The 12736-nt window shown below is 41.4% G+C and overlaps 1 protein-coding gene across 11 annotated transcripts in view; it reads left to right on the top strand.

Moving 5' to 3' along the window:
• The window catches only part of MYO9A (myosin IXA), a 193809-nt gene that overhangs the window by 134235 nt on the left and 46838 nt on the right, over window positions 1-12736 (top strand). For 10 of the 11 annotated variants that reach the window (XM_082769071.1, XM_082769067.1, XM_082769077.1 and 7 more), the window contains 4 exons: window positions 2756-2877; window positions 4085-4226; window positions 5044-5239; window positions 9532-9651. In XM_082769071.1, coding sequence (XP_082625197.1) covers window positions 2756-2877; window positions 4085-4226; window positions 5044-5239; window positions 9532-9651 — 580 coding nt within the window. The remainder of the gene's footprint in view (window positions 1-2755; window positions 2878-4084; window positions 4227-5043; window positions 5240-9531; window positions 9652-12736) is intronic. The other variant, XM_082769069.1, reaches the window with a different exon arrangement.

Genomic DNA, 12736 nt, shown 5'->3' on the forward strand with positions numbered 1-12736 from the left:
TCTATTAAGGAAAAACAGCTAGCATTGCTAATGAGTAATTTTGTACCAATTTTTGGATTAGCAGAACTTTTTAGGAAGAATTTCACAGCAACATCAGCTGTGCAGCTGCTGACCATCACATGCAGAACAGCGTACACCAGGCTTTCAGGAAAACGTGTAGAGCAGAGCGATGGCATATGCCCAGTTTAGGTTTATGCAGACTTAAAGCTCTAGGTGATTTCTGGGGGGGAAAAAACCCACATGTAGAGCTCCTCTTTTATAATCTGCACTCATCACAGCAACTTTTATTGTTGCCTGGGTGCTCAGTGCTGCAGAAAGGACCTGTCCTGAGCAGGCAAAGCTGGGGCTAATGGACCCTGCATCCTATCCTAAAGCAGCTGTCAGGAGCAGGCGGCTGATGAATGGTGCTGGCTCTCGTTACCGTTGCATGCATCGCCGTCTCTCCCTCCTGAATCACTCAGGAAAAGCTCACACTTGCTCAAGAAATACTCATTCTTCTACAGTTGGCAGGATTTCCAAATAAGTATATTTTTTCAGTGCCTATAGTTTAGCAGGGACCTTTGAAAGTCCTGTTGTTCTGCGAGCCTGCCATGTTCTGGTTGCTCCACAGAGACCTGAGATGCAAAAACAAATACAAAATTCATAACACAGAGTTATTGCTTATTATCGGGAGTTTTGTTCCAGCGGGTGGGATGTGTTCTGCTTTGAATACAGAAGGCTTTATCCTCCATACTTCATGGGGATTGCTGAGGGAAACTGTTCTGGTTGCTCACTGTTGTCTGTCAGCACAGCAGAGATGGAAAGGGTTTATGGGTTGACAGTCTTCCAAAAGAGTATTTTTACTGTCATCAGCATCATTTTACTGTCATACAGCATCAGCTGGTCAAAATTGGGAAAGGTTTGCCAGGAGCACATCATCTCCTAGGTTTGAAGTGAGGTGCGTTTGCTTTTCAGAACAAATCAGAGATTTCCATTTCCAACTCTACCATTTTCAAAATTCTTCTACACATGCATGCAATGGGTGGTTTTGGTGTGATGCTATTTGAAGCCTCAAATTCTGAATTCAGCATACAGCTTGATTGGCCTGGGGTGAATGCTGTCGGAATTTCAGTTCCTGAGATTTTGGAAAAAGCTTTTTATCATGGCAATGGAAAATCACCCTCCACCTTCTGGGTGTAGGTGCGACATTTCTAGAAAGATTTATTGACTATGGGGATTCTGAAATCTGTTCCTTTAGAACACTTTCTACTTAAAAACAACTTGAAAAGCTCACTCTTCTGAGGTTCAGTTAAGTAATAAAACCAAGCCAAGCCTCAGTCTTGAGCATCATTGCATGATTGATGTTGAATACCATTGATCGTGACATACCTTGATTTTATTTTTTATTTTTAGCAAAAATTTCATTGTGGGATGTCCCAAAGCTATCTAGTTCCTTGAAATAATATATGAAGGGTTTGTGCTAATTTTGGATAAGACACATTGGATAGTTGGAAGAATATACTTATTTTTTAAAGTTTGCACTCAACAGTAAAAGCAGAAGGAGCAATAAAAATGAATTGGATTGGTATAAATGTGCACATTATTAGTGCAACTGAAGAGATTTTTCTTTTTTTTTTCTTTTTTTCTTTTTTTCTTTTTTCTTTTTTTCTTTTTTTTTTCTTTTTTTTTCTTTTTTTTTTTTTTCCTCCAACTCTATCATCATAACATCTTACAATGGAGAAGTAAAAATGCAGCTTGGAGTGGTGATACTTTTTCCAACACATGGAGTAACACACATTTTCAATATCACTCTTCTGAGAGTGAGTCACAAGTTGTTACTTAAAAGCATATGATAAAGATTATGATTTTTATGAGCAGAGCAGTTCTACTTTCTTCCAGATGCGCTAAAATAATTTCTCCAGAAGACTTTTCTAGGTAATACAGTTGCAGATCCATCTTGGCAGAGATAACCTCTTACAGAAGAGCAAGGATCGGAGTTGTCTGGCAGAAAATAAATTGCTTGCTCTTTTTCCCCAGCGTGAATCTGGGGACAGACCCTCATTTTTACTGTAAAGCTCCATGGCTCTGCTGACGTGGGAGTGGTGATTTATGCTCGCTGGAGACCCCTCTGTTAGCCTTTATAGCACCAGCCATTAATATTGTTAGATACGAAAGGGGAGAGCCCAGTCAAGCAGGAAAGGGAGTTATACTGCTTTTTCCATGTAATTAAATGAATGTATTGTACCACCATTTTCTTTCAGTAATTTCATGTACACTTAAATGCTGTCGTAGTAGTTTCCTGAAGTTGATGTTGCTATCTCATATGATGCTTTAACAGCAAGTCAGAAAAAGGAAAGCAATAAAAAACAATGTGTAGCATGCCATACATCTTCACTAGGCATGGTCTGCAACATGGCTAGGCTACCTCAGAGAGAAAGCAGGTAAAAATTAGAATTGTTTTTTATTGCAGTTTAAAGAAACATAGGGTCAAAAGTGATTATTCTTTCCAAAAAGTACCAACCCTGTTATCTGTAAAGCAATTTTAAAGATTGCTGCACCTAAAATTGTAAAATGCCATTCAGTTCCCTGTGATTGAAGTTGTGCAGATGTTCCAGTCCTGTTTTCTTCTGCATCAGAAAAAAATGATGGCATATTAATGGAAGAGCAGTTTGTTTTGCTAAAAGACGCGTCACTTTCTTTGAAACCCTTTAGCCTTATGATTTTTTTTTTACTTGCACCCAATATCATTGTAACATCTAACTGTGCTTCTTTGTAGGAGGAATACAGAGCAGAAGGGATTAGCTGGCACAACATCGACTACATAGACAACTCTGGCTGCATAAACCTTATCAGCAAGAAGCCGACAGGCCTGCTCCATCTGCTGGATGAGGAAAGCAAGTAAGTGGGAGCCAGGAGGGATGCTGAACCTGCCCCCAAGTCAGGGGTGATATTGCCCTGCACAGAGTCCCACACGAGAAGAGCAAAGAAATGCTGTGCCTTAGTAGAGGGGAAACATCCAAAAGTGGTGTTTCTGCTAATGGTGTTTGATCTTCACCTAGGAAGAGTTTATCCTCGAGTCGTATGTCCTCATGTGATTTTTCTCAGAAGGATGCTCTTAGCCATCTGGGCTGATTTATCCTCTTAGGTCTCTTGTTTCCAGAGTGGTAACACAAAACAGTGAAGAATCATCAAGCCAAGTTAAGTCCCTGACAAAATCATAATTAAAATTATATTTCAATAATTTCCTCTGTTAGAGGGAAGGACAAAGACTGCCTTTGCTTTGCTTCTGTCTCCCTCTCTTGGGGGGGTAACAACATGAAAATGTTTGAAGTTAAACAGAGTGAATGGAGAATCCAAGCGTATGCACTAAAGCTGTATGGATGTTGCTATTCAGCTATAAGGTGGCTTCATCAATTCAATCCTAAATTTAAGCCTGAGTGAACCAAGGGCACTTTTACATAGGGATCGCCCTTCTGTAGGGTTTGATGCACATCAAGGATGTGTCTGAGAATCACACACTCAGGTGTTGTGAAATGCCCCCCCCCCCCCATGTTGCAGGTTTACGTGACGTTTGAGGATGAAGAATTGGCTTGCTGTCACCAAGAGGCTGGGCTCACACTCTCTTTTTTCCTTCCTCTTTCCTATGCCAGGGTCAGTTGGCTAACTCCTGTAATTGAAGTTGCATTTGTAGGTAAAATGGATCAGGATTTCCTTGACACGTGAATTCCCTGTAGATCTAGGACTTAGCGTTCAAAGTCTCAAAACCAATGACAGAAACATTGAACTTCACATACATGCAGCTACCTCAAAGAATTTACATGCAATGGGAGAGTAGATTGCAGTATCACTCAATAAATATATACCTATTTATACTTTTATAAGTGATTTCAGACCACTACTGAGTCAATTAAGAGTTCTTCAGACACCATGTATATCTTGTATTTGTATATAACCATTGACAGCATACAAAATAGCACTCAATGTGTGTTTAGCATCTGCAAGCACTGAAGTGGAGGCTTGGAATATTTTTATTTAATATTTGTGGTCAAGGAAGAAGTGAAGTTCTTTCATTGTGTTTACAGCTGTCCTCTTTAATTCTTTCCAGCTTTCCTCAAGCTACCAACCAGACTCTGCTGGACAAGTTTAAGCGTCAACACGAAGGCAACTCCTACATTGAATTTCCAGCGGTGATGGAGCCAGCTTTCATCATCAAACACTATGCAGGCAAAGTCAAGTATGGAGTGAAGGTCTGTCACCCAGCTGTTCCCCAGTGGTTGCTTTCATTTAAAGCATCTTGTTATGGGATGGAGAGCACCAAAGGCTCTGTAAAGATGTTTTGAAGAGTACTTGGCTAGAGAAAAGAAGCAAGCTTTGGGAAAGAAGTGTTTGGTGAAAAGCTTGGCTAAAATATGCAAGGAGAAGGTGGTGGCGGGGATTGTGTCTTCCTGTTCTCTTCCATGATGCAAACTCTTGGTATTTTGGAGAAGAATTAAGGACATACACTCAGGCTGATGCTACACCCCAGCAATGCATTGAAATTTGGTATTTGGTAGCATTTTGGGGCTTGGTTCATCTAGAGAACCTAATGTCTTTTACTGTTTCATCATTAGCCTTAGAGCATAGAGGTTATGTGATGTATCTTATTTAATATTTTTGAGATTATGAGATGCATTACCTGCATCTCAGTAATGCAGGTAATTTTAAAATCCCATGTTTTCAAAGTTGACCCCATTTACCTGCATGCCAACTGAGTTATTAGCAGAAGGATTTTTGGTGGGAAGATGAACTTGTATAAGAAACTGCATTAGTATTTACAACTGCAAATCTGTAATCATGCTTCCGGTGCAGTAATTACACATGAGAAACTTAAGCATCATCTCTGAGATGCTTCAGGTTGTTCCAAGTGCCTTGGAATAAAACATTTATTCTCTGGAGATAAAGAAGTGTCTGATACGGAGGCAGAAAAAAAGATAAAAGCATGACTCAGTAGTCCTGCTCCTTAGTGTGTCTTGCAGATATTCTTTATTTCACTCCTTTCTCCTCTTTGTTTCTCTTTCTCCCTAGGATTTTCGTGAGAAAAACACAGATCATATGCGTCCAGACATTGTAGCTCTCCTGCGAAGCAGCAAAAATGCCTTTATCTGCGGAATGATAGGGATTGACCCTGTGGCTGTGTTCCGATGGGCAGTCCTCCGGGCATTTTTCAGGGCAATGGTTGCTTTTAGGGAGGCTGGGAAACGATACATTGAGAAGAAAACTGGTAAGTGTGCCAATTTCCTGACTCTAGTGTATGTTTTCCAGCAGCAGCATGGATCTAATATGTTCCTACAATATTTTAAATTGCCAGACTGACTTACCAGGAGTTAAAAATGACTACCAGAAATGTTTATATAGCTGATATCCAAAAGTTATGTTTACAGTTGTGTTTGCAGTAGGATTTTAGCACTCTAAGAAAAGCTATTAATTTTACTGCTGCTCCAACTTTTCCTTTTTTTGTAGGATGCATGCATAGGAAATCCAGAAAGATTCAAACAGAAGCATAAAAATTATTCAGCAAATAAAGCAAATTCTTTTTAGTTAGTAGTTCTTTAGCTGTTCAGGTTACATCTGGAAGAAAATGGGACGTAATTCTTCTTTAGAGTTTTTCAAGCTGTTCACCCTTTGAGCTGAAAGAGAGCGTGTCTCTTGTCTAGCAAAATTCATTGCTTCGCAGTCATGCAGAACCACCTATCCGTCCTCATGCAGAACATGGGGGCATTAAATTAAAGGAAAGTAATGGTGCATCATCATGCTGTGGCAGGCAATACTTGGCTGTGCTTTTAGAACATTTCTCTGCATTAAAGCAATTTTGGAAAGACGGGTACAAGCTATTACTATTAATTTCCGCGCACAAGAGGGCTTGAAATTCATGATGAAATTAGAACATCAGCAGGGAAAGCGTCAGCTGAGTTAAAATTAAGCACAGAGCTGCCCCATTCATTTTCAGTTTGAGACGCAGTGAGGTGTGCGTCAGGAGAGCCAAGGGACAAGAATCATAGATAGGGAAGCTGTGCAAGCAGGAAGAATAATTTTCTTGTTTGGGGAGAATAATACCAGCCTCTTGGTCAAATACCAAGAACAGCAGGAGACAAAACCGGCTTTCAGCTATTGAAGCTCTCCCCCAAACCACTCAGGAGGGGAATGAGAAAGGACATTTCTCATGAACCTGTGTCTGCCTGGCACATCAAGGCAGCACTTGGACATTGTTGTTTTGCCATGCCAAAAGGAGGGTGGCAGGGACGTTTCATACCGCAGCCTCCCTGTGCATTGGAGCTTTCTTGAAGCTTCTCATTGGCACTGGAGAAAGGCCGCTTAAATGAGTTGGCTCTGAAAATCTAAATTTGCATTTTCCTAGCATCACCTCTTAATCTTTCACAAATCCCAGGCTGAGCTACAGCAAGCTGTTTGAGGAAATAAAAAAATATATATATATATGTTCAGGCTCTGAAAGTAAGAGCTCTTCCCCTGCTGGTTTCAAGCTCTGCTTTGCTTTCTCTGCCTCTTGCTGTGCTAGTCTCCATAGCCAGCTTTCTGCCTTCCCAGCCTTGAGTTTGTGGCAGTGACTTGCTTATATCTATATAGATCAATGTATAGATATAAATCAGAGTCCAGGAGGTTTTTGGACAATTTTGGAAAATTCAGTTCTTGCACCACCTTCTTTTTCCAACTAACCAGTACCCGGTAATGGCTGAGACAATTTCAAGCTTTTTCTGGCACACAGTGCTGCTATTTTATCTGTCTTAGATCATTTGGACCACTTTCAAGTGTCATTGCCCCACTTTTTACTTCAAAGCCTCTATTTTTTCAAAGTTAAAAAGGCAGAAAAAAAAAAAAAAAAAAAAAAAAAAACAAGAATCCTCAAAATGATGGATAGATTAGGTTCACATTAAACTTCCTGATAATCCTCCAACAATTTGTATGCTGAATTTCTGCCCACGTGCAGGATGTTACTGAATAATTCCCGAATTGGGAAAGTGTCATGGAAATTCACCATTCTATAGACAGAAGTAATGGGAAGACTTTACCTAAAGCTAATTCCTGTGATGAGGTAAACCTTAATCTGTCAGAGATCATCTCTTGCTTCCCCTCCAAGCAATGGCTGAGCAGGGGCAGTGACAGTGCCTGGGTCTCTGCAGAGGATGTAGCTGGTACAAAATCCCACCTGTCTTTCAGAAGCATCCCAAATCAAAAGGCTTTCAAGGAGACGTAGCTAAGCAGAAGGCTTGGCCAGTATCTAGGACTATTAACCCTCCTACTCCCCAAAATAATGCTGAAAAGCCACAACATGACGTTTTGGACAGGGCACCTATGGCAAAATACATTTATAAATTATTAAAGAGTCACTTGGCACTAAAATTACCTGGTAATTGTTCTGGAAAATGCAGGCAACTGAAGACAGCATATGTTTTAAGTTTATTTTATTTTTACCAAACCTTACTGGCTTTAATTAGCCTGATTTGAATGCCTGAGTGCCTGTGAATGTGGAGCTTTTGTTGAAATTATGGTGGATTAGCTGAGAAGAACCTCACACAAATAACCTTGTACATTCACGCAAGTGTGGCACGCGTTATAATTTTATGTAATTTGTTAAAAGGCGTGCTGCCCAGCTCTTGGTTTCTGAAGCCCTGTCTGCTGCTGCTACAATCCATCGGGCAGGTCTAACTAATGAACAGAAAAATGTTTGAAGCATGTTGCTTTTTTTCAAGCCTCTTTGTATTCCTTTGTCTTCACCACAAATTGATCTGCACTGCTTCTACCTGTCTGAAGGCCTGTCCGAGTCATGCTTGCAATACCCAGCGGGGATTTTCATGAAAAAAAATCTGTAGCCTGTGCATAAGCAGCTTTTCAAAATTTGCTCTGCTTTCTTTTTCTGTCAGCCTTTCAGTTATCTTCTCTGTGCCAGCAGTGCCAAGCAGTGCTGTGAGATCTGTGCTGTTGCAGGGATGACTGCACTTGCTTCCCGCTGTTGGGGCTCTCCTTTTTCTCTTTCGTGCTCTTAATATTCTCGTAGTGCAGCTTTTAGCGACTGTGTGACTGTCCCTGTTAACTTGGAGGCGAATAGCAGCAAAGCAGCATAACTGCAAGCTTTCTTCTCCCCAAGAGATAGCTCTCATGGTGCTGCCGACACTCTGCAAATGAACCATTCCTCGATCTGGCCAGATGCAATTAGCTGAAGGGTGGACTCTTTCCATAGTTGGATGTTGTTACTATTATTATTTAATTTATCAGGGAGGATTGAGATAGTCCAAAAGAACTATACATTGGAAGTAGATTTGTTTTTAATGAACTTTGATGAAAGGAACATTATCAAGCTTTTTAGGAAAGAAATTTGGCTGATTGACAATTTTTTGTGGTCTGCTATATCATTGCTATGAATGTATTATGCAAAAAAAAATACTTTTTCTAGTGAAAACTTAGAAGAGTTGGTGCTGTTCATATAAATCAGGCTATTGGGACTCTGAGCTTTCCTATTTGTTTTTTGCTGGAGTTGGGATGCCATGCAGCCCCATCACCACGCTGCCTTGTCATGAGGTAACTGAAGTTAAACTGCAAAAAATGATCGTGGAGGTTCCACTGAGCAGGATGAAGGGGTATTACTGGAGAAGGACGACCCTTGACAGTGTTCCTCTGTAAAGTTCAGCTCGGTCCTTTCTGATGTTTTAATGCATTGGTATAAATGCTTCTGTACGTGCTGGCACAAGGTAACTCCTCAGTAACCTCATCACACAGGAGCATGATGTATCTCAGGGAGTTCTGACTGCCTTGATCAATTCATTGAATGCTGACGGAGAGGTGCTGCCTGGTCACAGAGTGGCACCTGTGTAACGTCTCCTCCAACACGGGGCTGGAGCTGGGCCACCAAAGTCCTCCCAGAGATGGTTTCGTCCAGCTGCTGGCCTCAACCCATCACTATTTCTGTCTTCTCCTTAAAAACAGTCCCACCTCAATCCAGTCAATGTCCCTTAAGGAATACTGAATCCTTGTTAATACAAGTAATTTTTTTTTTTCCCTTTATTTGTCAATATCCGAGCAAAGCCCAGAACTGGGATGAAATGAGAATTTGAGGTGGCTGTGCCTGGGAGCATCTGTGCAGGAAATTACAGCTAACAGCTGGCAGAGGCACGGAAAGGATTTTGAATAGCAGTTAATAAAAGCAAAGATTTGTGTAATCATTTATTTTATGTCCAAATAATCTTGGAGTAATTATGAAGTTATTGTGCTCTGGCTAATAAAGACCGTACGGCGCTGGGGAGTGCTGGAGTTGGGATGCCATCCAGCCCCATCGCCCCACTGCCGTGTCATGAGGTAACTGAAGTTAAATTGTGTCCTCGCTGCATGTGGTCCGAACTGCTGCAATTTAGGGAAGCTCTGATCCAGGCGCAAGAAGCGTGTGGCTCTTGAGCTCTCGTGTCCCTCGGGCAGTTGGCAGCGTTGTTCTTCACTCTCTCCTGATTTCTGCTTATGTAATCTTTCTCTTCTCTCCGTTTTTTTGTTTTTATTTTGCTTCCCAAGGGCATGATGATGCAGTGCCATGTGCGGTTTTGAAAAGTGTGGATAGTTTTAGCTTTCTCCATCACCCAGTTCACCAGAGGAGCTTAGAGATTCTGCAGAGATGCAAGGAGGAGAAGTACAGTAAGGCTCCACATCCCGCCCTTCTCTCTGATACCACACTCACACGTCAGGAAATGGAAACCAGGTGCATTCGGCAGAGAAAGGGTGAAAACACCCGAGAAGCCTTCCAGGACAACCTGCTGGTTGCCAAAAGAAATTCTGAGCCCATTGGAAATTATTAGGCAGAGCTTGGAGAGTAAAATCAAACACAAACCCATGCCTTTTTAGACATGGGGTGGTTTTGCTAAGTGCTTTCCCTGTTGCTGACCTAAGTCAGGATGCTGAAGCTCAGGGTATTCTTGTTCTGTTGTTACCACACGTCTGATACTAAGCCCAAAGAGCTGCAGATGCAGTAGGAATATCTCTGCATGTGGCTTGAAGCAGTTGAATTTGACTTCAGACTTGCAGACAGATCTCATTCTGGTTTGATTTGTTTCTTGATTGCACCTCCATTAATTTCATCAGACTCTAAAAATAATGATAGCTTGTGAAACCACCAACATGGTCTCCAAGGGCTTTTACTTATAGAGCGTTTGGCAGTGTTAAAAAGAATGAGCAGGTAAAGATGCACTTGGTCTCCATTTCTGCCTCCTCACTCCTCTGTCACGTAATAAACTAGTTCTGCATGACAACACGTACACTTCTGCCTGCGCTACTAATTTCCAGGGCTGGACTTGTGTGGTGGGAGGAGAAGGGAGTCTGAGCATAACCTCACATGCTGTAGAGCTGGCACGGGGCCCATCAGCGGCGTAACGCCGTGCAGGGACATCCTGCTGCTCGTGAGCACGGTGCCACTGCATCACTTGAGAGGCCACTTCCAGCTGCAGACCCTGTAATTACTAGTCGGAGAATAGGAAACGATGTAGTTTTAGGAGTGGCCTCACTGCTTTCAGGGAGTGATGCAAAAACCTACAGATGAACCTTCAGAAGTATGTGTGTGTATATATATATATGGATGTATTATTTTGTGCTTGCAGCTTTAGATGTATGATTTTGTGCCATTATTATCTTCCATTATTTTGCATACCAAAGCTTACAGAAATGCAGCATTGCTCTATGCAGTCAAGGGCAAATTCTCTGCCCAAGTTCCTAACTTTGCCATCAGTGCAACTTAGGCATGAATGCAAAATTTTGTGGTTTGTTTCTGCAGAAATGAGCATGGTAAGTACAGCAGTTGCATGTTAACTCTCCACAAATGTACAATTTCTTGCTAGAAACTTCAGATCAGGTTTCTCTTTTCTGCTTCCTGCAGCACTTAGGGAGCAGAGGAAGAATGCTAATTCTTAATTTAGACTTTTGTCTACCCAGGTTATTTTTCCTGCAACTTCCCACTGTTGCTTTTATTACTACAAGGAAATACAAAGCAATGGAGCAAACATAGCAATAGATTTTCTGAAGTAGCATTGTGCTAAGTGTCCTTACTGAAGGCAATTGTCAGTTGAGCAATTTTAATTGCAGGTAAAGATGTGTAGGTTAGCTCAGCAGTATAGGAAGTCTGTTTTTTTTTGTTGTTATTGTTTTTTAATTTGCAGTTTGCTTGGGAATAAAGGGGGGATTCATACAGAGCTACTTTGAAACACAGTCTTAAATTAATGTAAGGCAGGGAAGTCATATGTATATGGCTGTTGAGTTCACTGCTCTAAAACTTTGTTCATTATGGGCTTGTCTAGTAGTCCATGCAGTTTGTGATATAGGTCCCTCAAACGAAAACAAGGCATGGATCCACAAGCAACGTTGCCATGGTTTTGTGAATTGGCCAAGAGCAGTTGACCTGACAAACAAGCAATTCATGTTCTCCTTTGAGAAATCGTTCTTACCTACCCGTGCCCTGCCCCTCCCTAACGCTGGCCATTTCACTGGTGTCTTTGTGTCCTTGTCTTCAAGAACAAGGCCCAGCGGTTAGACATCTCAGTTCAAGACCACATCTGTCCTGGTTGTTGCTCATGAGCAGTGAGCAAACTGGATATTGTCCAAAGCTCTTCCCAGTAAAAACATCCCTTAGGCAAATCAGTATTTCTGAAACTGCAGTTGAGGAAAAGGGAATAGGTTTTGGAGATGGGAATAATTTTTTTCCTGAAATATAAAATTGATCATCCTGCATCTGAGCTGGGTGCAGGGAATGAGTTGCTTCTACTCTCACCATTGTTCCTTGGCATGCAGTGTATTAGTATGTACAACTTATTAACCCATTATAATTTTACATAATTCTGTAAGCCATACTCAGATCATCTGATTAAAATCATCTGATTCATAGGAAACCCTCTCTGTCTCCTAGAGGAGGGGCTACATGAGTATGGCAATTTTTATTTAGCTTTGGCATATATAGAATCATAGAATCATAAAGGTTGGAAGAGACCTCCATGATCATCTGGTCTGACCATTACCCTACTACCAATATCACCATATTACTATGTCCCTAAGCGCCAGGTCCAACCTTTCCTTGAACATCCCCAGGGACGGTGATGCCACCACTTCTCTGGGCAACTCGTTCCAGTGCCTGACTACTCTAGGTCTGCTTTTGAGAACCAAGGAGTGGCACATTTTAGTCTTTTTGTTGTATGTCGAAATCAAGTTTCTTTAACCCAGCTTGTACCACTGTGCACCATAACTTTTATTAATCAAAAAGTCACTTAAGGTGCAAAGCTGGCAGAACTACAGTGCAGTTCTAATGCAGCTATTATCTGGAAGTCTGAAAGAACAAATCCCTTTTCCTGATCAATGCCAGGTGCAGATGCAGTGATATTTTGATGCAACCTTGCCTTCATAAGTTTGGTCTGACCTGGTTGGATGATGGCTTGGGATTTTTGTTTTAGGGATTTCTTTGGTGAGGAATGAAGGAGGGGACATAGTTTGCTCCAAAAAGGAAAGAAAAATTTTGCAGTACCAGTGAAAACTCGCTGTTTGTGATTACTAGAACTGGTCACCAAACACTGCAAGCAAAGTGAAGTGCTTTAGGTTAAAGGAGCCTTCTGTGCATTAACGGGCAAGCATCTAGGCATGTGTGCTATATATAAAATAGACACAGCCAGACATTAGGTGCTTTCCTGTTGTAAAGGTAACTGCAAAAAATAGTAAGACAGTATTTTAAGGAGGGAAAAAAAATCAG

This window comes from Aythya marila, assembly GCF_965140915.1.
Source record: "Aythya marila genome assembly, chromosome: 11".
Classification (NCBI taxonomy): domain Eukaryota; kingdom Metazoa; phylum Chordata; class Aves; order Anseriformes; family Anatidae; genus Aythya; species Aythya marila.